The sequence below is a fragment of the Fukomys damarensis genome, unplaced genomic scaffold, assembly GCF_012274545.1.
Source record: "Fukomys damarensis isolate Sample0158 unplaced genomic scaffold, DMR_v1.0_HiC HiC_scaffold_24, whole genome shotgun sequence".
Taxonomy (NCBI): domain Eukaryota; kingdom Metazoa; phylum Chordata; class Mammalia; order Rodentia; family Bathyergidae; genus Fukomys; species Fukomys damarensis.
In genome coordinates, this window is record NW_022900936.1 from 44,719,433 (window position 1) to 44,746,873 (window position 27,441).

General features: G+C 36.4%; 1 protein-coding gene across 3 annotated transcripts; it reads left to right on the forward strand.

The window, feature by feature from the left end:
• The first annotated feature begins 1,000 nt into the window (after positions 1-1,000).
• LOC104873100 (cell cycle control protein 50C) lies at positions 1,001-26,564 on the forward strand. 3 transcript variants are annotated; one of them, XM_010639635.2, is made up of 9 exons: positions 1,001-1,105; positions 1,520-1,591; positions 2,730-2,938; positions 9,187-9,297; positions 15,723-15,824; positions 16,806-16,893; positions 17,309-17,449; positions 22,714-22,923; positions 26,098-26,564. In XM_010639635.2, the coding sequence occupies exons 3-9, from the start codon at positions 2,747-2,749 to the stop codon at positions 26,328-26,330; spliced, it is 1,077 nt and encodes a 358-aa protein (XP_010637937.1). In that variant the 5' UTR covers positions 1,001-1,105; positions 1,520-1,591; positions 2,730-2,746; the 3' UTR covers positions 26,331-26,564. The 3 variants fall into 3 exon arrangements, with proteins under 3 accessions (XP_010637937.1, XP_010637936.1, XP_010637938.1); XM_010639634.2 differs by having other exon boundaries at positions 2,740-2,938; XM_010639636.2 differs by having other exon boundaries at positions 2,740-2,938; positions 22,714-22,896.
• The last annotated feature ends 877 nt before the right edge of the window (positions 26,565-27,441 follow it).

The window sequence follows — 27,441 nt, forward strand, 5'->3', positions numbered from 1 at the left end:
AACTGGAACTAGGGTTCATGATACTGTGATTAGGGATGTGATGCTGGGATTGATTTATGGTGTGATGCTAGAATCAAGGCTGCCCCACCCTACATGTGAGTGCTACCTGTCCTAAGATGAGTAGCCTGGATAAGGTATACAGACAGAAAGAGGGTCACTTGTTGCTTGCTGTCTTGCTGCCTTCTGCCTCCCATGAACTATCTCTTCTGATGTCCCTCTGCCATGCCACCCTGTCTTGGAGCCTGCAACTGTGAACTGAAACCTCTACAGACTGTGAGCCAAATAAACTTTTCCTCCTTTAACTTTGGGTATTTTGTCTTAGCAAACAAGAAAAGTAATTAACACAGTGTTTTCCGACATTAACATTTAAACTAATGGACTTTAGTAAAACAGACTGTGAGTGAGCCTCAGCCCATTGGTTGAAAGTTGAATGGAACCAAAGGCTGACCCTCCCCCAATTAAAAGAGTTCTCCCACCTGGTACTTTCTAACTGAAGCATTAGCACTTCCTGAGTTTGTACCAGCCAGTTGGCCTTCAGACTTCAACTGGGACATTCGCTCTGCAGATTTGGACTTCGCCTGTAAACTTATGTGAGCTAATTATAATTACATATAAGTAATCAAAATCTGTTGGTGCTGTATCTCTGGAGAACAAGGATTAATACATTTACATGTGAAGTTCATGCTAGTTTGGGATCTTAGTTTGGTTTTGTTTTTTTAGAAAAGCCTAAGAAATACTATTTTTATTGGTTTGTTATAGGAATGACCCTTTTACTAAGCATCATCTATGTACTATAGTTCCAACAATGGAACAAGCATCTAAGTCACATACATATCTAATATTTTGTAGGCCAGGCCTGCACATAAACTCAGGTTCTTTAGTATAACATGATATCTAGCTCAATGGGGCTGCCGCCTGCCTGGCAAGCACAAAGGTCCTGAGTTCAAGCTCCAGTACCAAAAAAAAAAAAGGTTTAAAAGAGTTCTCCCACCTGGTACTTTCTAACTGAAGCATTAGCACTTCCTGAGTTTGTACCAGCCAGTTGGCCTTCAGACTTCAACTGGGACATTCGCTCTGCAGATTTGGACTTCGCCTGTAAACTTATGTGAGCTAATTATAATTACATATAAGTAATCAAAATCTGTTGGTGCTGTATCTCTGGAGAACAAGGATTAATACATTTACATGTGAAGTTCATGCTAGTTTGGGATCTTAGTTTGGTTTTGTTTTTTTAGAAAAGCCTAAGAAATACTATTTTTATTGGTTTGTTATAGGAATGACCCTTTTACTAAGCATCATCTATGTACTATAGTTCCAACAATGGAACAAGCATCTAAGTCACATACATATCTAATATTTTGTAGGCCAGGCCTGCACATAAACTCAGGTTCTTTAGTATAACATGATATCTAGCTCAATGGGGCTGCCGCCTGCCTGGCAAGCACAAAGGTCCTGAGTTCAAGCTCCAGTACCAAAAAAAAAAAAAGGTAAATGTTAACTATTCCTTGTCTTCTTACAGAAGGTGAATAAGAGCCATCCTAGTCTCCATTCCTTTATCAGATTGAAATAGCATGCTGAAAGTTTCCCATTGGTATGTTGCCTTTTTTACAATTTTGCAAGTAGGGAGATTTTATTTTTAGTTGGAAACTTCCTACCTTAAGTATTAGCCTTTATTTTGTATTCTTTTAAACTAGGTACACAAAGTCTGCCAGCTTTGCCATAAAAAAGTAATGTAGCAATGCTTCTCTGCCTAATACTAATAAAAAGAAGAAATTAGAAAAGAATACACTGCCTCTTTGTAAAAATTCTATTTCCTACATCCTTAATGCCCATTTTTAAAGAAGTAATTATTAATTAACACCTGAAATTAACAGTTAACACTGAAATGTTTAATGGATTTGTAACAAGGGAAAAAACACCAAACTAATGCCTATTTCAATGCTGAATATTAATTATCATTCTTTCACCTCATTTGGGTTACTCCAAACCGTGCACTTGGGAGAAGCTAGGGGAGAAATTTTAATCTATATTTTCTACCAGGGTCCTTCTTATGGATAGAAGAAAAACACTGGAAACTACTGAAATTAAACACTGTGTTATGCAATTCTCTGCTTCTCCCTTCATTATTACAAATAGCAAAACTAGTTGTAAACTGAGAACAATTTTTTACTTCCTTTATATTCATATTAAACCACTGTTATGCAATTCCCTGTTTGCTTCTCCTTTCATTGTTTCAAATAGCAAAACTAGTTGTAAACTGAGAGCATTTTTTTACTCCCTTTATATTCATATTACATAACATCCATATTTGGTAAAAAGCTGAATCCCTTTTTTTAATCAGTCTCCAAGGATTTAAGCAGGTTTCCACATATACATCTATTGCGCCCCTTTCAGCAAAGGCTTGCCTGTAATCATCAACCCCAGAAGTAGTCCATAGTGACTACTTTTGAGTGTCACCAGATACTGGTTCTGACAGACCTTCTAAGGGACTATCTCTCCTAAGCATGGCATTTAGCACAACAGACTCTGAGCCTAAGTAAAATATACCTAACAATGGCTGAAGAGAACTGTGCTCCTGGTGAACATTAAGTCTGGTTAAGAAATAGTTCCAGGAATCAGGAAAGACTGCAATTGCAAAGGAAAGTTTGTATTATTTTTCATTTAACATTAATACTACATGGTATTACTATGAATAGAAATGTTCTAAATAACCCAAAAATGTATCTGAGTCATCTACAGAGCCAAAATGAAGGGAATACCTGAACATCATCTGTCCAGAATGCCAGACAACACTGCCATGAAGCAGCAAAATTTGCCTGCCTATCAACTACGTTTCTCAGCTACGGTAGTCCTGTCTATTTTTTTTGGCACAGGAGTATTCTGCCTTTGCATGGGTGTCATCCTTATATTGTCTGTGAAGAGCACCAAGAAAATAGAGGTTTGTGTCCATTTTACTTTTTTTTGTCTTTTCCTTCTTTTTTTTTTTTTTTTTTTCTTTTTTTTTTTTTTTTTTTTTTTTTTTTTCCCCACAGAGGCTCACTGGAGCACAGGCTGACTTCCAACTCTCCAACTTCCTATAGAATTCAGGCTGACCTCAATCTCTATCGTCTTTCCTCAGCCTCCCACACCTAGGATTACCGAGAATGTTCAGTTTGAGATTATAAATGGAAACGGTCAATCTGAGAACACAGTGCCTCAACAGGAAACTAGATGAGATTGAACCATCCCACTTTCAGCTGGCAGAACCAAATAGTCAAAGTGTCCATGCAAAAAGGCTGTATTCACCGCTGTTACTTCCTTCTGGAGGACATTCACTTCTTGAGCAACTCAGCTTAGCTAAGTGCTTTTTACCCTGACAGAGGAGTTAGTAAACACTGAATGGAAATGAGAGGAACAGGCAAAGCCAATGATGCCAGAGACAGGAATCATGCTGATATAAGCACAGAGCCAAAGCTACAGGTCTTCCATACTTTTTTCCATTTAATTAACGTGTAAAGATTTCACATATTTGTAGGATACAAGTGATATTTCAATACATATATGCAATCTGTACTAATTACATCTGAGTAATTTACATCTCTAGCTCCTCCTTATTATTTCTTTATTTGGAGCCTTTGAGCTCCTTTCTTCCAGTTCTCCATAAAATATGTAATAGTGCATTGTAAACTGTAGTCACTTTATTGTGTTACTTATTCCTCCTAGCTGTGCTTTGATGCCCTTATTCAAACCCTTTCTATCCACTCCCATCTTAATAGACGCTATTAAACCAACACACTCTATTTAATTCTTTCTAAGTACTATTCTACTTCCAGATGGACTTTTTAAGCTTCTACATGTGAGTGAAAATATGAAGTATTTGTCTTTGTGTGTCTAGTTTACTTCACTTGATATAATGTACTCCACATTCATCCATTTTGCTGGAAATAACAGGATTTCATTCTTTTCATGGTTGAATAATAGTCCCTCATACATATACAACATCCTCTTTATTCATCTGCCAATGGACATCTAGACTGATTCTATATCTTGGCTATTGTGAATAGTGCTGCAATAAACATGGGGTTACACATATCTTTGATGTGCTGATTTCATTTTCTTCAGATGTTAACCCAGGTGGGATAGCTGAATTACATGGTAAATCTAATTTTAGCTTTTTGAGGAACCTCCATATTGTTTTCCACAATAGTTACATTAATGTGCATTTCCAACAACAGAGTATAATAATTCCTTTTCCTTCATACCCTCACTAGCATTTGTTATTTTTGTATTTTTGATAATAGCCATTTTGACTCTGAGGTAAGATGATATCTTACTGTGGTTTTGATTTCCATTTCTCTGATGGCTGATGATGTTGAACATTTTTTCATATACTTTTTAGCCATTTATACCTCTCCTTTTGAAAAATGTTTATTTAGATCATTTGACCACTTGAATTAATTATTTTTTGTTGGTGGTGGGTCTTTATGTGTTCTTTGTATATTCTGGATATCAATTCTTTATCAAGATGAATAGTATACAAATATTTTCTCCCATTTTGCAAGTTATTTCTTAACTTTGTTGATTTTTCTTTTGCTATGCAGAAACTTCTTAGTTTGTTATAATCCCATATATCAGATTTTTGCTTTCATTGCCTATAGTTTTCATCTAGTCATTTCCTAGTTTCAGGCCAACATTTAGGTCTTTGATCTATTTTTAGTTGATTTTTGCATAGAGTGAAAAATAAGGATAAAACTTCATTATTCCACACATGGATATTCTGTTTTCTCGGGTGTCCTTTCTCCTATGTATGCTTCTGGAGCCTTGTCAAAATGAGTTGGCTGTAGATGCATAGCTTTACCTGTTCCATTTATCTATGTGCTGGTTTTTTATTCCTGCAGTATACTCTCTAGGATATTATACTCTAATAGTGTATTTTGAGATCAGGTATTGTGATATCTTAGTTTTATTTTATTTTATCAAGATTGCTTTAGATATCCAGGATCTTTTATGTTTCCATACAAATTTTAGAATTGTTTTACTAGTTTTGTGAGGAATTGTATTGGTATTTTGATGGAAATTGTACCAAATCTGTAAATTGCTTTAGTATTATGGACATTTTAACAGTATTAATTCTTCCAATTCATGAACACTGGAAGGTGTTCCCATGTTTTGTGTGTGTAACTTTTTAAATTATTTTCACCAGTGTTTTAGTTTTTCATTTTAGAAGTCTTTCACTTCCTCAGATAAATTTATTCTTAGTTATTTTATTTTTATCGCTCCTGTAAATAGAACTGCTTTCATGATTTCTTTTTCAGCAAATTTGTGAGCAAGTTACATATTCTTGTTTGTGATCAGTGCATAAAAAAGGCTACTGATGTTTGTGTGTTTATTTTTTAGTCTACAACTTCACTGAATCATTTATCTGCTCCAATAATCTTTTGGTAGAGTCTATTTATATAAATATATGCTTTCATGTCATCTGCAAACAGAAATAATTTTACTTCTCTCAAGAATTGAGTCCTTCTTTTTGCAAATGAACACCCTCTGAGATCTAGACAAGACCCCAAAACTTTCTGATATCTTAAGGATGCTTATATTCAATGTAATGTATAATGAATTAAGTGCCCTTTCCTCTAAATTAGCTCTAAATAGACAACCAAACAACCCAGACAAAATGATATTTACTCAGAAAGCAACCACAGAAAGCAGACCTGTTTCTACACTGCATATGGCTACTGGCAAACTTATAATGAAGGCCACTTCTTTCAACATTAATTTAACATTTTTGAGTTTCAGAAGGTATCTTAAGAATTCTGTTGGGTATGCAGATGAGGTTGATAAGTAAAAAAAATGCCTATCATCACTGAACTAAGGATAGTGAACATTAAATAATACAGTTGTCTCTCATATCTGCAGGGTATTGTTTCCAAAACCTAAAAGATACCAAAATCTAAAAAAAAAAAAAAAAAAAGGCACCAAAATCTACAGATGCTCAGGTCCTTTAAACAAAATGGTGTATTTGTATACAACTTTACATGTCCTCTTACCTACTTTAAGTCATCTCGAGTATTTTTAAAACCTAGTAGAATATAAATCCTATGTAAATAGCTGTTATACTGTGTTGTTTAGAGAATGACAAGAAAAAAAGCCTGTGCATGTTTAGTAGACACAATTTTTTTTCAGTATTTTCCATCTGTGGTTAATCCACAAATGCAGAGCCCACAGATATGGAGGGTCACTGAAAAAATTTCGAAAATATTGTTTGTTAGGCTCCATGAGATAAATGCATTTTTTCAATAATTATTTGCATACTCGTAAGTGAAATAAATAAGTCACTTATGTATAAATACCGAAGTTTCTCTGGTGTGAAAAACTATAATGGTACATAAGATCCTAATGATAATGTGAAATAGGAAGAAAAGGGCTAAAGGTGGAGGGAAAGTGGGAAGGGCAGGGGAAAGGTAATAAGGGAAAAGAGGAAAAAACCTGAGAAAATTAAAACATAGAAATAAAGTATTTGTAAATAGGGAAGGGAGTGGGGGTGAAGGGAGGGCAGGGATAAGGGGAAAAAATGAGAGCCAAGACCTGTCATGTAAAGGTACAAGATCCCAATGATGAATGTAACTGTACCGTATACCTACAATGTACCAATAAACTCAATGAGGAAAAGAAACCAGTTATTTGCAGAGAAGCCTTAACAAATACCCAATGATGGAATGAAGTAAGAGAACTCAGCCATGGCCTAATCACTTTCCTTGCACATTGCCCAGGATGTGATCAGCGAGTTAGGGAAAACAGCATAGATTTCAAACAGCAGATCCTGCCCCTTATTCCATTGCACATTGTTCTGTTGTCTCTCTGCTTACATTTTTCTGATCCCCCTGCTTAGCTCCTATAAGTTTGTCTCCCCAGGAGTTTAATGCGCCCAAACTCTCCTGAGTTCTCCATTGTGATATGTAACCTTCACCAGACCTCAGCTTAGTACAGAGGAAAAATGGCAGGATGAAATTAAACTTGTTTTGCTAAAGGGGGAAGCACAGTAATGGTCTTCTAAGGTTGATTTTTATTTCCACAAACAGGGCATCTTACTAACGTTTTTTATTAGCTTCGCAGTCATTTCTTCTTACCTTGTAGTTACCCATCCTCACCCATTGGAGTGTAGTCTTCCTTAAAAGGCAGACATTGCTGCATCAGGTTATTGTATCAGGGGGTAACCTCACGCCATCACTGGCTACTGACTAAGCCCCTTTGCAAACAACTATTGACAAAATGCTTTTCTCTCATAGAGAGTAAGGACACTTTTCAATAGATTTTTTTTCCTCATTGAGTTTATTGGTACATTTTAGGTATACAGTACGATTACATTCATCATTGGGATCTTGTACCTTTACATGACAGGTCTTAATTTTCATTTTTTCCCCTTGTCCCTGCTCTCCCTTCACCCCTCCTCCTCTCCCACTTTCCAAACACTTCATTTCCATTTTTCACTTTATCATATTTTTTTCTTTTCAATAGATATTTTTAATTGTATATAATATGATTAGTTCTAGCACTTTACTTTTATGCAGAAAAACCAGAAACCACCCAAATGGTTTCTCTGAATGTGAAAATGTTCCACTATATTGAGTGATATGGTAGAGTACATACTCTAGGCCAGTGTGAAACCAAGCACAGACTCAGTGCAAAAGAGTCATTCAAGCACCAAATTGGGGATACTGTCATTACATAGACAGTAAATTAAGAACGTATTTCTCTCATTAAATTTTTCAAAGCTAGCAGGCAACATTGATATCATCTCAAAAATTATTTTGCCATGAGACATTTTTCTAATTCTACATTCATATAACTCAAAATGAAATCTGTGAAGCAGAATGTTTACTATTACAGTGACCTCATAGATGGATTCATTGATTCATAAAATGATGCTGATGAACAAAATGTGGACCCTTAGGGTTAAGTACTTCACCCAAGATCAGAGGTTGGCTGAAGTAGGGCTAGTGTCTTTGGTGAGAGTTCAGTGTGCTCTCTTCCAATTAGGATATAGCCCTGTCTTTATTACTTTCTCTAAATTGAGATGTATTTCACAAACAGAAAAGGAATAAATATATCCAAAATAATAGTTAAAGCCATGCTGCCTATTTAAACAATGGTTTAAGTAAATAGTACAAAAACAGCCTTTTCACTAATCTTTAGTATTTATATTTTACCTTTAGGCTTCAAAACCCTCAGTAGCTTTGGTCAGACTGAAAACTTCTGTCTTTCTTGTTAGCATTCTCTCCCAAATCAAATGGCACTTTATCAAGGAGAAAGCTACTTTCTTGTCTCATACCACTATAATTCCCTAATTATTCTTCAACATGGTGAGAGAAAAGCAGAAGCAGCCCACCACAGCACCCCCTGTAGTCCCAGGCCCCAGAGGTGGGCATCCTTGTAGGGTAAGGGAGCCACACAGCTCCTGGACCCTGATCTCTGAGCCTCCCTCCTTACTGTTTTCTGACTGCGTCTTCAAAAAACTGTCAGCCAGAGCTCACAGGAGTCCCCCATTTGGGACATAAATCGTTTCTACACTAGAACTTAGCCTAAAGGCCAAAAAACAATCACAGGACCGCTTTTTAAAGAGTTCATTATACTATTTTCCACAGAATTTAGCTATTAAAAGGTGCAATGCAATAGTTTTTAATACTAGAATTATTCCACATACATCAATAATCCTATTTGGAAATGCTTCTTTTTCTATGTTTGGTCAGTTTTAGTAACTTCTTCTGAATGTCATGTAAAATAATTCATTAGTATGAATAGTTTCCATATAGTAAAATGGAAAAACAGCGAAGCATCTTCACCATAAATGTGATTAGATTCGGGCCATAGCCCAGTCTTCCTGAGTCGTTGACTCATACCTTCCCAGTGACACCTCATTATGATGGAAAAACAAGGCTTCATCCCAACATGTCACATAACTATGCAACACAAACACTAAACTCCAGGCCAATTGCAAAATGTTGCCAGGTCCCCAAATGGAAGACTGTAAATAGGCCCACTCCTCCCCAACAGCCCAGAAACACTTACCTGCACAGTGGGCTGCCTTTCAGTCATGACCGAGGTATCACCCTCAATACGGTGGAAGTTTTGGTGACTCAGGACTTAAATTTTATGACTTGTAATTTATAACTTTTAAATTAATAATTGTTCTTTTCCCTGCTTGAACAGATTAATTACACAAAAATATGCTCAAATTGTGCTCAATTGCGGGAAAATGCCTTTAACTTTGACAAAGAATGCATCTGCTCTATACCCTTTTACCTTCCAGAGAAAATGGAGGTAAGTGAAAATGAAAAGTTCAATTGACTTTGTGCTCATTTATGAATACTTCTATTTAACTGTCTAGGGTGAGTTCACAATTTCCATCAAAAGCTCTCCAAGACTGAAAAATATTAAAAGTAAAGCAGGTTGGGAATGATAAATTTTATAAATTGTTGAGTGCCTGCCTCCCTATTTGGGATTATTCTTCTCCTTTGTATATTTGTTTCTAAGTTTTAAGATGCTTTACTGACCCAACTTCAGAATTTTTATAGTCAAACAGGCTTTATTCCAAATGTCAGCATTGGAGGGGACTGTAAAGATCATTGAATTTAACCAATCATTTTATAACCCAAAAATTAGTGGGCTAAGACGTTAAGTGATGTGGTCAAAGTCACACAGCAAATTAATATTAGGGTTCTTGTGTGGAGGGATCTCCTTGCATCCCCCACTCCAAGTCATCCTACATACTCAGTTGCTAATTCTTAAGTCACTCTGGCCTGACTGTCAGGTACTGTGAGAGATGCCAAAGAAATACTAAGACCCGAAGCCCTACTCTTGCAATTGTTAAAGTCACATGTTAGTCTATCCATCCAGGTCTTCTGAGAAGCAGATGCCAGGACAGGACTGGACATGCAAGAGATTCATAGGAGGGACCCCTGGGAGGGAAATGGGAAGGGAGCAGGAAGAGGCTGGGATAGCTGTCAGACCACAAGACAGCTCTGACCCTTGAGAAGACAAGGAGATGAAATGGAAAGGAGGGGAGTAGGGAAGTAAGGAGAGTTTTCAGGAGGTGATGATGAGTTTGGCTTCAGACCAGCTGAGCTGAGGTAGAAGCTCAGTGAGAAGCTCACAAGAAAAGATGCTGCACTCAGATTCATCCTACGTAGAATCATCTGCTAGGGAAAGAGGGCTCAGGTTAGGATGAAGAGGTACAAATTCCAGAGGGTAGAACAGGCCATGGAATAACTTTGAGGTATTGAGGAAAATTCATTTTTCATTTTATTAACTCTTGACTATCAAGGAAGACTGTGGAGGCCATGAAAAGTCTCTTAGTGCTACCACAGGGAGTGTAAGGAAGGGTGGTCCCAGTTGCTGTGCTCTGAAATCATCCTACGTTGGCCCCAAAACTATGTTCTCCAGGCCCCACTACAGTGTCCGAGGATAGCAGAGACAGTGAGGAATAATCTCCTTCTGAAAGAGAGGTCTCCTCTGACGAGCCTCTTTGGGGACCACCTGTCAGCTTGCTGGAACTCCCCCTCTCACCACACCCAGTCCTGCGGTACTAGAGGTGGAGGCAGGGCTTCATATCTGCTGAGTAAGCACTGTACCACTGAGCTACACTCCCAGCCCCTGAAACTTTCAGAATGTATTGTAGTCTGCTTCCTCCTGCTGTTTCCTTCCCTTTTCTGCCCTACTTGCCTTCCTTCATTTCATTTTCCTTCCTTCCTTCTTGAATGCCCAGAATACTTTTGTGAAGAAAAATCTCAAAGACAAAACCGTAAAGGGCTTAAATGCCCATCTGTCTGTCCTTCAAAAATCATTTGCTATGTTACCAGTGGCTGATCATTCACTTCAGGCAGAGGTTTCTGTGAAAACCCAACCAAACTACCTAGGACAATCATGGGGCCTTCAGCTCTCCAGCTGAACATGTGCTCATCACTGCAGGTGCTGGAACTTAGGTCATGAATGTACACAAATGTTTATCTCATACATAGTGATCCTACACAAAGGGCAGTTACCAGACTTTAAATTTCCTACTACTCATGGCTCAAACCAAAAACTCAGGACACAGAAGTTAATGGAAGGAAATAGGCTTATTTAAGCCAGTCATGAAGAACATGAAGGGACCTCTTTGTAGTCTCAAATCTCTTTAAGGCACTTACAGCGGGTTCTGAAGGGCTTATATAAGAGAAAAGGGAATACAATGAAATAATGGGCAGGAATCTGAACATATTTTTTTTCCTCCCTCCTCCTTTCTCATGGTAACAGAACAGAATCTACATTTTCTTTTTTCTTGGTACTAGGGATTTAACTCAGGACCTTGTGCTTGCAAGGCAGGTGCTACATTTTCTAGACAGAAACATTACTTTTCAGCAAGTCAATTCATATGAGCTGAGGAGAAGAGTAACTTTACAGAGGCTTCTGTTTAGAATTTAGAATACTATAGCTGGGATTAGCTCAGTGGCAACATACCTGCCTTGTAAGCGCAATGTCCTGAGTTTGATTCCTGGTACTGAAAAAAAAAAAAAAAAAAACGACAACAGCACCAACAAACCCAGAATGAATTTAGGATACTGTGTAAAAGTAATTGGCTATTAAAAGATTAGGGAGAAGATGAGAGGAACGGAATTTTGTAAAAGACTCTTCCCTGGAAAATTACTTGGTTACAATGCCACTGAGCCTAAAGAGAAGAAAGACCATAAAGTGAACTGTGCCTCCAAGAGTAAGTAAAAAAGATGATGACTATGGAGGCTTTGCTAAGCTAAATCTGGAATAGTGTTACTGAAAAGACGTTATTGAAACACTCCCGTCCCTGGTGTAGCAAGTGCTCCCTGCCTGTTTATTTTGTCACTGATATAAAGACGTAACTCTGGTTAAGTGGAATTCACTTTTTGGTTTCCAATAATGTGTGGTAAATTCCATTCTGTGGATTTCATACTTTCTATGGTCATGGGTCAACAATGGAGGTTCTCTTTTTGGGTGAGGAAATGTGACCATGGTGTATTTGCCTTCATGCCAGTGCTCTGTTTATTACCTTGCAGCCTGCCTCTTTGTCATGGCCCAGGATATCCCCTTTCCAGTGTTCAGAGAGATTTCTCTTACTAGTGAACAAGTTCTTCAGCCTCCCTTTTCTATACCTGGCCACACTTGCCATGACTTTCCTTCAGATCTTACCATGAGTACCAGCTCCCATTTTAACATTCATCCTCTTTCAGGTCTTTGAAAAGTGAAGCCAAAAGCCTTTCAAAGTGCTGTTTTTGCATAGGCTTAAAGAATCAATGGACTCCAGTAACTGAAGAAGAATGCTTTTGTGTTCCTTTTTCCTTTTCTTTTTTCTTTTTTGGTGGGGGTACCAGCGATCAAACTCAGGCCCTTGAGCTTACGAGGCAGGTGGTGGAACTACTGAGCCAAATCCTCAGCCCTCTTTTTCTTTTTTTAAAAATTAATTTTAGGTATACAATACATTCATCATTGGAGATTTGTACCTTTGCATAATATATCTTGATTCGTATTCTCCCCTATTCCCCTACCCTACCTTCAACACCTCTGCCCTTCTCTATCTACAAAGACTTTGTTTCCATGTTTTCATTTTCTTATATTAATTCCATTCCCTTCTTTCCTTTCCCCTACCTCTCCTACTTCCTCTTTCCCTTTGCCCCTTTTCTTCCTATTTCACATTATCTATTATACATTTTGAACCTTATTTATACTTTCAGTTTCTCATACCAGAGAAACTATTCAGTATTTACACATGTCCTATTTATTGCACTTAACACTATCACCTCAATGTGCATCCACTTGGCTATTAATGTCTCTAATTTCTCATTCTTTATGGCTGAGTAGTAATTTATTTTATTATTTTTAAAAAGGCATTTTCTTTATCCAGTCTATCATTGATGAACAACTGGGCTGTTTCCAAGTTTTAGCTATTACAAACTTTACCACTATAAACATGTGTGTGCATAGATCACTGTGGAATGATTGTTTTAGTTTTGGGGGGAAGATACCAAGCAGGGGAATAGTTGTGTCAAATGGGACCTCTAATCCCAGTTCTTTGAGGTGTCTCCATACTGATTTCCACAGTGGTTGCACCAGTCTACACTCCCACCAACAGTGGAGGACTCCTTTTTCTCCACAGCCCTGCCAGCATTGATTATTGGTTGATTTCTCTATAGTAGACATTCTTTCTGAGTGACATGGAATCTCAGCTTTATTTTCATTTGCATCTCAAATGACCAGTGATGTTGAATATTTTTTCATGTGTTTATTTACTATTTCCACTTCTTTGTCTGAGAAATGTCTATTCATTTCAAATGCCCATTTTTGGATTGGATCTTCACATTTGGGAAGTCTGGTTTATTAAGTTCTTTGTATATTCTAGATAGTAGACCTTTGTCTGAGGAACAGCTGGTAAAAATTGTTTCCAGATTGTGGGTTTTCTCTTCACTTTGTTGATGATTTCTCTTGCTGTGCAGAAGCTTTTCATTAAGAAGAGATCCCAGTTGTTCATTCTTTCTGCTTATTCACGTGCAACTGAGGTTTTTGGTTTCTTGCACAAATATATCTTGCATGAATATATCACCTAACATGAGAGAGGCACTTAATAGTTAGGCCTTCTTATTTTGAGACATAGCCTTTAATTATTTTGATGAGATTACTCTATTAATTATAAACAGCTACATTGGACATTCCTATAAGTGCTGGTAATAAAATCAATGCATATGTTAGCTAAATGCAATGATTATTTCCTATATACTGTTAGTAAAATCTGTCTCAAGTCTCCCCCAAAAATGTCAAAGGCCTTGTCATAGTCATCTTTCTGTTACTGTGACAAAATACCTGAGAAAAACAGAGCAAAGAAGGGTTTATTTTGGCTCACGGTTTCAGAGCCGGCAGTCCTATGGTCGGTCAGCTGGGTCCATTGCTACAGATATGTGAAGAGGTAGAACATAATGACCATCAGCAGAAAGATGTGGCACAGGAGGCTGCTCACTTTGTGGTGAACAGGAAGCAAAAGAGAAGAAGAGAATGGACAACTTATAGTTCCCAAGAATATGCCCCCAAGGATGATGGACTCTCTTCAACTATGTCTCACCTTCTAAAATTTCATCACCTCCCAATAGCCTATTAAATTACGAACTCATTAATGAGTCCATTGATAAGGCCAGTACCTTCATGATCCAACCATTTTCCAAAAACCACACCTCTGAACATTACTACACTGGGGACCAAACATCTAACACATGAACCCTCAGGGGACATTTCAGATTCAAACCTCAGTGATACAGAATTTTAGGGCGAAAGCTCCAGGTCCAAAGTCCTAACGAGTAGGTTTAGCCATGATTCTCAAAACATCAGTCAGGACGAACATTGTTCAAGGTCAGGTGCTTTAATCAACATGGTCCTGCTGGAAAAGTCACATAAAGAGGTTCAAGGGGATGACAGAAACTTTGGGGTTTTATAGAAAAGGGAACAAAGGCCAAGGGGTGGAGTTTTCCACAGTTGGCAATGTAGGCAATCCTGGTCAAAATATGGTTTGGTCAGTCATTTTTTAAGGACTTGTTCTTTGAGAGTGCTCAGAACAATACCTATGGTTTGAAGGGGCAGTTTCCCATGAGATTATTGGTCCTGCTGGAGGGGGGGTGCTGTGAGGTATTGTTTTCCTTGGAATCTAAGGCGACTACAGGTTTAGGACATTGCAAAATGAATAGTCTCATGGGAAACTGCCTCTTCAAACAACGAGGCATCTCTCTCATGGCAACAAAGCTACTTACTGCTAAGGTGAAAATCACCTTCTTTATTGTGAATCAGTGACTTATTCCATCTTTTTATTCCATTGCAAATGCCTCACCATTTCTTGAGTAAGTATTAAGTGCCAGAGACTGCTAGGTCCTGGTACTAAAAAGACAAAAAACCCAGAGGCCAACTACAAGGTGCTTCTAGTCTCATTCCTTTCATATGCCTAGTATACAAAGGCACCAAAATATACTCATTAGCTCCAACTTTAAAATATATTACATGGATTTACTTTGAATTGGTGATTTTTTAATACCTATCCTAACACCTAGCAAAGTATTTTTCTGGGTATTTCTGGGAAAGAACAATATATTTGAAACCAAATTTTAAGTATTGCCATGTACAGAAACTGGTTATAATTTTTTTAAGGCAAATATGTAGTGGCTCTTGTTTTGTTTTGCTTTGCTTCATTTTTTGAAACAGGGTCTCCATATGTAGTTTAGACTGGCCTTGAACTCACTATGTAGTCCAGGCTGGCCTTGAATTTACAGTAATCCTCCTACATCAGCCTCCTGGGAGCTGGGAATTATAGTCGTGTGCTATCACACCCAGTCTTTTCTTTTTAATATAATAGGTTTTTAATCGTTTCAGTTATCTTTATAGACTAGGACTTCCAACAGTGACTTTTTAAAATGATTTGTGTTTCTGTTTTCCAGAAATTTTCAGTTCCCATCATTTTTTTTTCTGTACTGCCTTATATTTTTTAAATTTCTGCAGAATATGATGGTGTGTGCCAACAATCCCAGGAGGTTGGGGAAGGAGAATTGAGGCCAACCTGGACAAAATAAAAGACCCTGTCTAAACCAACCAACCAACCAACCAACTAAATAAATAAATAAATAATTTAAATTTTAAATTCTTGCTCATGTTTATTAACATTCCAGGTAATCTCTCTTACTCTCTTCTTCTTGCTTTTTTTCATACAGGGTAATGTTTATATGTACTACAAATTGTCTGGCTTCTATCAGAATCTCTATCGATATATTCAATCCAGAAGTAATAATCAACTGGTGGGTGAGGCTTTGAGGGTAAGGATTTATTTAATTTGCTATAATACTCTTTCTTTCTTTCTTTCTTTCTTTTAAACCAGGTGGGTCTTTCAGTCTAAAAGGAAGGTTGGGAAATAAACTCAAAAACCAAAGATTTGACAAGCTAAGTTTTTCCAAAACAGAAATATTCATTTCATTCTATATGAATTGAAGGGACTGGATATTCAGAATAACTGTTACTGAGAAAGAATACTGTCTTTTTACAGTAGTAATCCTACCCACCTAAAAGGTTCTCTCATACACTATTTTGAGAGATCTTGTTTCAGGTTGGCTCACTTGATATCTACCATTATCTTCCAATGATATCTATCATAGTTGGGAATTTCAATCCAGCCTACTTTGAGGAAACCGGGTTCTTTTTGATTGAATAATGCCTTTGGTTTAACCAAATATCTTTTCAAGACCTAGAAATACAAACTTTAACTCTTGCTAGATGATATTTACCATGCTAGCAAGAAAGGTAAACAGAAACCTTTTCCATACTGACATTATGTAAAAATGATAATCAAATGATTTTCAGTAATTATTCTTTAAAATGTATCTGGTAAGTGCTTGGATGAAATTCGTCTAAGTCATCTATTTATAGTATCATAGTCGGTACACTTTTCTGAATATAAATTTTACTTCCATAAAAAGATTTTAAAAATGCATTCCAGGGTAAAGTTAATGTAATATACAGGAGAGCTGATGAGAAAAAAATCCTTCCTGCAGACATAATGCTATATATTATTGAGGTAAAAGCATTCTTAGACACAGTACATATGTACTATACACACATAGCTCTGAAACACAAAGATTTCTAGCCTAAGTGAGCCAAATGACTGGAAAAATACAGTGGTTCATAGCTTGACCCATGCCAATAAATTAGTGTAGGATGATCTATTTGGCCAGTGTTCTCTTTTGAGATTTTAAGAGAGTTTACCAAAAGCATTTCTTATTGCTCTGTCATCTTGCATTCAGGATGTTGAGGATTGTGCTCCATTCAAAGTGTCTCACCATGGTACTCCCATTGTTCCTTGTGGTGCTATTGCCAACAGCATGTTCAATGGTAGGTGATGTTTTTCTGTTTCTGTGATGTCCCTTTTCATAAGTGTGTTACCATTTTGATGTCCAGATTACCACAGCAGCTGAGTAGCAGAGTTTTGTTTTGTCTTTTAAACACTGAATCTATTATCCTGTCCGGTCTAGAGCACTGATGTATTTTCATTTGAAAATAAGCTCTCTCTTCCCAGAAATATAGAAAAGTAGTCAGTGTACATGAGTTAAATAGAGCTTAAGAGTATTTTTCAATAACTGATTTGACCTTGGCAGGAAAAAGAATGGTTTGCAGCATCTATGCCATACAGGCATGTTGAAAGTCTACAAGCACTCTGATTTATTTTGTAGCTGTGTCTGGTTCTGCATTTGAAGGATAACAAAACTGCTAGCTTGTATGTCCGACACAGTGTTTTGTTTCTTTTCAGATACCATAATTCTTTCATACAAACTTAATTCATCTATGCATATTACAGTCCCAATGCTAAAGAATGGACTTACATGGTGGACAGATAAGTATGTCAAATTTCAGAATCCAAGTTTCAATAATTTTTCTAGCAAATTTGCAGGTAAGATTCATATAATAACTCAATATTCTTATCTGTTTATTTAAAAATCTTGTTTTTTTTATGGATGGGGAGATTATTATGAGTCCTCTTTTAATTCTCTGTTGGCTTTTTTTTGCTTTAAGTTTTCCCACTGTTGGGATACCTCCATTAAATACTTACCAGAAATATAAAATGATTGGTTTCCTGTTTTCCAGTTTACCACTAAGAAAAAGGCAATGTTTTAAGATGTTTGATGTTTCAGGTATAATTAAGATGACCATATAATTCAGTATCGAACTGGATTCCTTTTTTTTTTTTTTTTTTTTTTTGGTACCGGTGATCTAACTTGGGATCTTGTGCTTGTGAGGAAGGCAGCATAACCACTGGACTAAATCCCCGCCCTGGATTTCCTTTTGAGATTAAAAAGGGGTACTAGAATAACTAGGTACAGAGTTTTTTAAAGTTTTCATATACTGACAAATAAACTAATATCACATTGATGAACATACTACACAATAATTCTACCAAAAATCTACCTTCAAAACTACAGTTCTTAGAGCCAGGTGTGATGATGCACACATGTAGTCTCAGTACTTATGAAGGGAGGCTGAGTGAGGAGGATCGCCATGAGCTCCAGGCCAATCTAGGCTACGTGGTGAGTTCAAGGTCAGTCTGAACTATATAGTGAGACCCTGCCTCAAAACAACACACAAGCAAGAAAGCAATTCTTTCAAAAATTAAAGCAGCGTATATGTATACATTGAAGCAACTTTTTAAAACTGTCTGAAAGTTTAAAAATAAGAAGCAGAACAATTATTTTACATATATTTTCACATACTTTAATCAATTTCTTGACCATATCTGTCTTCATTATATGCACCTGTATTTTTCTAATGAATTTATTCTTTTTATAATGGTCTTACTAATTTTTTCACAAAAATTGTCTTTTTTTTAATTTTATAATTAATCAATTTGAAATTTTTGATACCTCTAACTGATTCTTCTCTGTCATTTATTTGTTTTAATGAGATAATACTCTATAGGTATTGGAGCCAGGGATTTAGATCAGTGGCACCATGCCTGCCTGGCAAGGAAAAGGTCCTCAGTTTAATTCTCAGTACTGAAAAAAAAAATATTCTACAGGTTTCAAAATCTTATTATACTTACAATCAGTTTTGCTAGCTGGAGGAATTCTCAATTTCAATTTCTTTTAGTGAAATATGCTAGTATTTTAATCCAAATGTTTTCACATTTTTTAAGCCTCACTTGTATTTTTGATTCTTTTGAATGCATTGTGAAATGTAGATGTTAAAACAAAAATCTCAGACTTTCTCAGTATTTCATTCTGGTATGAAAAATTCTACCCAATTTAAAACAGAAGAGCTGTTTATATAGGGGGAAGAGATGTAACTCCCAAACCTACTACTAGATATCTGAAATACAAGTTTGCATTCTCTAAAATCAAGGAATGAATTTTAGGAACAACGGAGGTTAAATGAAGGAAAAATTTACTAAGAGAAAGAAAGCTTCTGTCTAAGAGAGACAGAAAGGGGACCAGAAAGTGGGTTGCCCACCCACCCCTCTTCTCAAAGATATTTTATACAGCAAAGCCATGTGGTGAGATAGATACAAAGTGGGACAAAACTGTAAGACCCAATGGAAAATTACAAGGTGGGCATGAGGTGGGGCAAAACCATGACCAACCAATAAGATTACAAGTACAGTCACCCAGATAATATTGATTAAATGAGAGCAAGTCCCCGAGCAAGAGTACAAGGATTTTCAATAAGGGTGGGAGTCAGGGATATTTCTTGGAAAGGCTGGGTTAAGACCTTGGCCCCCCCACCCAGGTGATTGATACCTATTTAAGACATCAATCACTGCTATTTATCCTCAGGGGAAGCACAAGGGTGTAGTAGTTTTTCTCTTTTACAATTTTGGCCTTCAGTGAATGTGTTTTAATTTTCCTTCATGTTGGCTCCTTGTGGGGCAGTCCTGTCTGACTGCCTACAAGATATCTAATTAAGTTACCTGTTACCTATCCACAGTATTATCAATAGTCATCACATAAATTGAGATATTCCAGAGCATAACTATAGAATTTTAAAGTTAACGCATATACATTTTTTCTCATTAAGTTTATTGGTGCATTTAAGGCAAATGATACAGTTACAGTTATCATTGGGATCTTATACCTTTACATGGTATATCTTGGTTCTTATTTTTTCCCCATTCTCATATACATTTTGAATTCTCATTATGTAATATGTTCAATTATTCCTTTGCTCTTACAAAACTAAATATCAATCTTTTCTTGTTTGCAAGCTTGGTTGTCAGTAATCCAGTACACTAAATCTTCAAAAACTAAGATTTTTACATGTTCCATATTTTAGATATTTTTAAAAAATACTTTGAACAAAATGTATCACAAAGTTGGAGAACTCATTTACAGGAAAAATTCAGGATCATTGTAGGATACATCATCTGATATACAAAACATTTCCTAAAAGCCTCAAACATTTCTAAAATTCTGGTTGATAAGACTACTATTATACTGAAGTATATGTTTATCATCTGTTTCATTATAGAAATTGCACAATTACTTTCTCTGTGAATATACAAAAACATTTAGTTATGCATAATTGCAGCTTTTCTTTTGATTAATAAAATATTGTTACTTCTGTGGAGATAATTGTGTATGTACCATAGCCAATTTTTAAGTATACTACTTCTCTGCTGATTTCTCAATTTACTAACAGCATTATCTTTTCTCTGATGTTATGCTCCACCAAAGATGCCCTTATATTATCACTACAAAATCTAACAATTTAAACTTGATTGTTGAAATTTTTAACTGAATTTATAGTAACATTTGTAATAATGTCATAGGTTTCATCTTGAATGATCAAATTTCTAAAAGCTTTCCTTTGGTTCCATGGGAAATTAACCCCCCCATCAAACTATTAATATACTTAACTCACCCAATTTTTCTATTTGAAGAGATTCATGTAAATCTGGCTTCAATTAACTGTTTATGAAGTTTTTTGTGTGATCATGATGTCAACAACACACTAACATATTCTTTTTGGTTACCAAAAACAAAAACAAAACAAAGCAAAAAAATGTATAATAGGCTGGGGATGTGGCTCAGTGACATAGTGCCTGCCTGGCGAGCTCAATCCCCAGTACAAAAATAAAAATAAAAAAAGTATAACTAGAAGGAAATCCATTTGGTCTTAATGAAAAGTCATACTCACAGAATGATATATAAATAGACCTTCACAGAAGTTAAACCACCACCATTGGATACATTTAAAATTTACCAGTCTTTTGAAGCAGGTTCTGAAATTCTTGAGCAAATTTATAACTTTTTATTTCCACACTATCATTGACATCACTATGGTTCCCATGATAGAATAATGTTAACCAATACTTCAAATATCATAATAATTAACTTTCTTAAGAAACCATACTGAATTTTACATTAAACACACACGTTCCATTTTTTTAGTCCTTCACTGCTAAGAGGATTTATTAGCAGATAAAAAATGAATACCAAACAACACAATAGTTATATCATTACACTGTAAAATAAATAACAAAACCACTGTTGCAAAAGAGTGCAAACTATTCGCAGCAGGGCTGCTAAGCATCTGTTTCCCACACATAGTAACATGTATGCATAACCAAACCTATAATTTCCTGCATTTCCCACTGACCCCACTGATTTGCAGCTGGCAGCCTCATATATCTCATGGGCCAAGACAGACACTATGGACAAGCTGGCTGGAATGTCAAACAGCAGGCAGGAGTGACAGGGATAAGTTACATTATGTTTTGATGAGAAGAGTATCCACTCATTTTTCATACATAATCACAAGTTAAAGTAAGCACCCCATTCACTGCACAGGGGAGCTCACATTGAGGTAAGGTTAAGCCTGGAAGCTGGAAGGATGGATGAAGTTATGTGTACACTACTTATGTGAAAAAAAAAATGCTAAATTATCAGATAAGATTGTGGACCATAGATACAAACTGGGACTGTCCTTGGCACATTGCTACATGCAGTCATTTTACCTATAATTGAATTGTTAGGTATTGAAAGGAACTTGGCAGCCTTCTTGGAAATCCAGACAGATTAATTGGAATCCCTCATTTCTGTATCAAATATTTATTGTGTACTATAATGTGTCGGGCACTGGACTAAATGGTAGTGGAAAATAGGTGAGGACAATATTGTTCTCAAGTGTCTGCTGTAGAGTAAGAGAGACAGTTGTAAGTGGGAAGTGTGACTATAAGGGTAAGGTCAACAGACACATCTCCTGGCCCACCTGACGCCCTGTGCCTCCAAAGTTCCTCCAGTGCCCAAACCTTCCTGGCTTTTTGGCTTCCAACTGGCTTGTAGGAACTGTGCTATGAACCCCCTCCCACTTATCAGTTCCTCTGTCTCACTCTCAGCTTTGAACTCTAAGATGCAGTGCTGGGATGAAGACTCAATTTCCTGCACTTTCGTGACTATTTCCTTAGAACGTATTTCTAGAAGTAGAATTTCTAGACCCCAAAATAGCAAAGCTTTCAATGAAGTTTCCTAAATTGCTAGAGATGTTAATTCACATATCTGCTCCAAATAGAAGTTCCCCACTTTCATAACCTCACCAATAATTTCTTTAAATGTTAAACAATCGTGTTTTTAATTTGCTTTCTTTATATTGCTAGTGAAATTAATATAATACATATATTTCTCATGAAAATACCACTGAAGAAAATGATCCTTACCATTTTGTTATGCTTTTTTTAATCTTTACATGCATTTAATATAGTTGAAGACATAGTATACATATAATTTTATACTTTTTTTTTTTGTACCGGAATCAAACTTGGGACCTTGGGCTTGCAAAGCAAGCAGTGGAACAACTGAGCTAAATCTCTGGCCCTGTACTGTTTTTTTTTAACCTTTCGAAATTATTATGAGCATTGTGTCAGCCTCTTTAAAACTATTATTTTTAGTTTTGTTTTGTTTTTTGTTACTCGGAATCAAACTCAGGTCCTTGCGCTTGCGAGGCAGGTTGCAGAACCACTGCGCTAAATCCCCGGCCCTAAAGCTATTATTTTTAATGGCTGCATACTCAAATAGCTTACACAGACACCCTTATATTTGTAATTTGTATTTGTATTTGTAATTTCTCTTTTCCTGTGCATGCAGTTCTTTCATTGTTTACACTCTAAGGAAAACTAAAGGGAATAGACTACTTTTCTCTACTATATCTTCTATTTTCTTCTCTCAGGAAGCACAAAGCCCCCATACTGGCCTAAACCAATCTATGATCTGGATAGAAACAATGTAGAAAACAATGGCTTCCTCAATGATGACTTCATTGTCTGGATGCGGACAGCTGCCTTTCCCACATTCAAAAAACTGTACCGTAGACTCTATCGAATTCACTATTTTACTGAAGGTTTGCCTGCTGGTAATTACAGTTTCAATATATCCTATAGTATCCTTTTATGCCACTTTTACTTTTCAAGCTAAAGGAAAATCTGGCTACTAGTTATTAAACTATTTCATTCCCTTCTCTGTTCTCCAACCAAATATTTACATCAAAAAATTGTAAATTCTCTTATAAGCAATACTGTGTAGAGGAGGAAAATAATTATCCTCTACTTTCGTAGGGTCTCCAACTGGGACTAACATAAGACAGATCAACAACATATGAAATTTTTACTTATATCTGGGAACCTTTAAAAGAAAAATGAACACCCAGAGAAGTGACCTATCCTAAATATATATATATATATAGACACTAGGTTGAAAAGAGTAGCAATTACAGGAAGGTAATTAAAAGTTAACAGTCTGAGTTTGTTTGCACAGATTCTTCTTGGCCTCAACACCTAATCTCTGGTGATTAAAACATTTTTCTCTTGTAGTAGAAGGAGGTCTTTCACATAGGAATTTTATCTCTTATCTTTGAGAAGAAAATAGGAAGTCAGAATGCCCTTCTTGCACTCCCTGCTTTTCAAGTCCCTTTAACTCAAAATAACATGCCAAAGAGGCATATTTTGGGGTGGCCTCTTCTTAACCACTGTTTGTCTCCACAATATATGCTTAAATGCATACTTTTTTTTTTCTTGGTATCGAGGATGGAACTCAAGGGTTCTTGCGCCTGCGAGGCAGGCAATGGAAACACTGAGCTAAATCCCTGGTCCTAAATGTGTACTTTTAAAAAGAAGGAATAACCATTACTAGCAGTCTCAGGTAAAGAATATTATGGATAAATATAGAAGGAATATTCCTGTTTTAAAGAAAAACTACATATAGTGAGCCTAAAGATCTAAAACAGTGAAGAAAGAGAAGTATATCATTTAGGATAGGATAAGATGAAGAATCATGAAAACAGAGAAAAAGAGTTTGATAAGAGGTAAATTTGGAATATGGACTAAAATTGGCAGGAACTGCAAGATATTTTAGAATATTTTATTCTAGATGAAAGTATCATAGATCAATGAATCCATGGGCTCAAGAAATATGTTCAGTTAATCCAACCCATGCCAAGTACACTACAAGCTGTACAATGAGGATGCCATATTCCTCCTACCCTTAGGTACAGAACCAGCAAATAATGCCTTAGTAATGGAAATATGGTCCAAGTTAGAAAACATATGCTTTAATAAGAGATTATGAATTTTTCATTGAATTTAAAAATAGAAGTATGGGTCAATTTAAAAGCAAAAAGGATTTAAACTTAAAATGACAACAAATACTTTTGATAAGAAGTTATATACTTAAACATAATTTATACCCACTCCAGTCTGTAAAGTTAATTTTTAAGTCTCTGATTATCCCCCAGGCAAAAATCTCTTGGAGGCAGAATCTTTTCCAGTTTGTGTACATCTTTGAAACTTCACCCAGATTGGGTATCAGAGCTTCTTATTCAGTGGAACTTCCAACAAGCCTGAGGTTCTTAACACAAAATTGTTCACCTCCTTAATCTCATTACCCCCAGTGGAGGTTGAATGGGAAATGTCAAATATGAATGAAACATGAAGCATGTGTTCTGGTTCCCCACTACATGTTTTCTTCTTCATTGCCTAGAGTAGGGGTGTGGCTATCTCCATCTGACAGGGGAATGGGGCATCTTTTCGTACTACTTTGCTGTTAGCGGGGTCTCTAAATCTATTTTATGAAAATAAAAGCCACAAAATGCCTCAATATAGGTATTGGTCAAAGAGCAAATTGTAGATTACCTCTTGAAGGAAATTTCAATGAACCCCTCTCTCCCTCAAGAAAATTTAAGTATAGGTTGAAAATTGTTAACAACTGTCTCTCAAGTTGGACTTTCTAACTCCATCCACTTTGTGACTGCCTTATCAGTAACGCAGTTATAGCTGCATTCAAGAAATGGGAGAAAAGTCATGCACTGCTGTCCTCACAGTGCATTGCAATAAAGTTTGGTTGGGGATGAGAAAAGAAGGCTGTGTTCCACATGAAAGGCACTCTGTTTTTCCTCTCTGAACTTGCTCTTTGTTGTACCTTCATTCACAGTCATGCTTTAATGTTGAGCACTCTCAAAACTAGATCTCCATACAGAACTGTGGTCCTGAATTTCAGTCCTACACTTCTTTCTCCTGTGTGTAGCCCTGGTATATTACCCAACTAGCCAAATGTCAGACTGCCAGGCAAGAAAAACCAAGCATGCGCTACAGACAAGTGCCTACCCCTTCTAAGCGAGAAAAACTGCTTGGTAGGTAAGGGAAAGGGACCCTACCTTTCAAAAGGAAGTGAGAAACAACACACTTGGGCAGATGAGTTGGGGTGGCATTCTAGGGCCTAGTGACAATGAAGAATTCTGATGTAAAAGAAAAAGAGAGCTAGTTTCCTAACAAGTTGTTTCCTCACATCTCTAGTCTCTAAATAGCTTGTTTCCAAGTGATTTAAGGCATTTTAAGAGCTTTGCTGGGAAATGTCTCTGTCCTCTGTTGTTGCTACGAGAAGCCTTTGCTTATTAGTTCTATTTACAAAAGACCAGATGTTTAAAAACCTCAGGCCACAGCATAATCAAAATGACATCATTAAAACACTAATGATAGCAAACCCACTTCAAATGCATTCTCCCCAGCAGCAAGGATGTGAGCCATTTCAAAACCCAAACAAATGTACCAACTTTGATTTTCCACCAAAAATGTTTTTTCACTATCCTATTATCTATCCATCCATCCATCTATTTATTTTTGTTCTTCATTCTTCCTGAAAAATTTTCCCTGAAGTAGAAACTCAAACTTTAACCTATTAGGAAACTTAGTCTTCCCTGAGTCTACCGATTAAAAAATAAAAATTTAGGTTTGCTATAAAACCTATCTATATTAACTCCCTTGGATTCATTAAGAAAAATTATTTATTATTTCATTAGTTAGCTGTCTGTAAGTCGTTCAGATCTATCTGTATCAGAATCTCTTGTCAATTAAAATGATGTATAGTGAAGGCTTGTTTTACTTAATTTTATTCTACCAGGATACAAAGTATTATTTTTTTAGGTTAAACCACATGAGATTAAATATTCAACCATTTTCTAACTACCAAAAGAGCAACTTTATATGGTTTAACCTAACATAATTGGTATATGCAGTGGGGAAGATGAGAAGTGCTAAGACATGTCCTTAACACATTTTCTTAGATTTTCCAGTAACAAGGTTCCATGGAGAAAAATCCGTTGTTCTTTCCACCCTGACATGGTGTGGAGGTGGTGGCTTTTTCTTAGGAGTTGCCTACACAGTGACAGGAGCACTGACATGGTTGGCCTCCTTTGCCTTAATGGCAGTTCACTTGATGTGGAAAAAAAAGAAAATCGCCTACCAAAAGAAAAGTTATGCTTTAAGAAGAAAAACGGAAAACAGAAATGGACAATGAAGTAACAGGCAAAGAATTTCTGACGTGGCTTGAAATGACTGAGATATTTCAAGGAGGGGAACTGGATTGACTGAACAAATACAATCCCAGAAAAATAAACAATGAGAATTTCAGAGGTGGGGAGGGCTGAAAGTAGAAGAGGAATAGAAGGTGGGAGGACGAGAAGGAGAAGGAATATTTGTATGTAGTAAAATGTTCTTGGAAAGGAAACAATAAATCATCCTGAGTTCTAAATTAAGTCTCAGCTATTTATTTGAAGTCCGTGTGCCTGAGAGCAGGTGAATGGCCAAGAACAACAGCATTAACAGACAAGTGTAAGCAAGACTAGGATGTCCAAATTCAGTGAATGCTTTCAACTATCCGATTGGGTTCAGACTATTGGCTGAAACTATTATGGCCTTCCCAAGGAAATCGTTGAACTGAGCATCAGAATGATTTTTGAAATTTGATTTATTCAATGTTTTCTTCTATGGAGTCAAAAACTAAGTTTTCTCTGCTAAGAATAGACCAAGTGGGCTGCAGATTTAGCTCAGTGGTTCTGCCGCCGGCTTTGCAAGTACAAAGTCCAAGTTTGATTCCCAGTACAATAATAATAAAAATAATAGTAATAATAATAATAATAATAATAATAATAATAATAATAAACCAAGTAAAGGTGATGGCAATACCCTGAGCACTCAAAATACAACAGTACACAAAAAGGAGAGGCCAAGTCTTCTTATAGCTGTCTTATGTCCAGGAGGGAATCATTGAAAGTTACTGACTCAAAAATTGTGTTCAGCATGTTAAAGGTGCAAAACAATTCTAGTACTTATAATGGGATAACATACTCTAGAATACAAATGATGACATGGATTTATGATACTTGAAATATATATGCTGAGGGAGCATCTCAAGTTCCATCTTTTAAAAGTGTTTAATTGCTGCCAAAGTCACTTACAGGAAACTCGACTAGAAAGCTTAATAAACATGCCAGGGCACAAAGACTTGTGTCCCTAGATGACAACACGATTTTTTGTGTGTGTGCTAGAAATTGAACTCAGGGCTTTGCATATGCTAGGTAGGTACTGTACCATTGAGCTACATCCCCAGCCCCAAGGAAAATATATTT

Coding starts and splice junctions, on each gene's coding strand:
- LOC104873100 (XM_010639635.2), top strand. CDS start 2,747: ATGAAGGGAATACCTGAACATCATCTGTCCAGAATGCCAGACAACACT. Junction 17,450..22,713: donor TTTTTCTAGCAAATTTGCAG/GTAAGATTCATA, acceptor TTCTTCTCTCAG/GAAGCACAAAGCCCCCATAC. Junction 22,924..26,097: donor CAGTTTCAATATATCCTATA/GTATCCTTTTAT, acceptor ACATTTTCTTAG/ATTTTCCAGTAACAAGGTTC.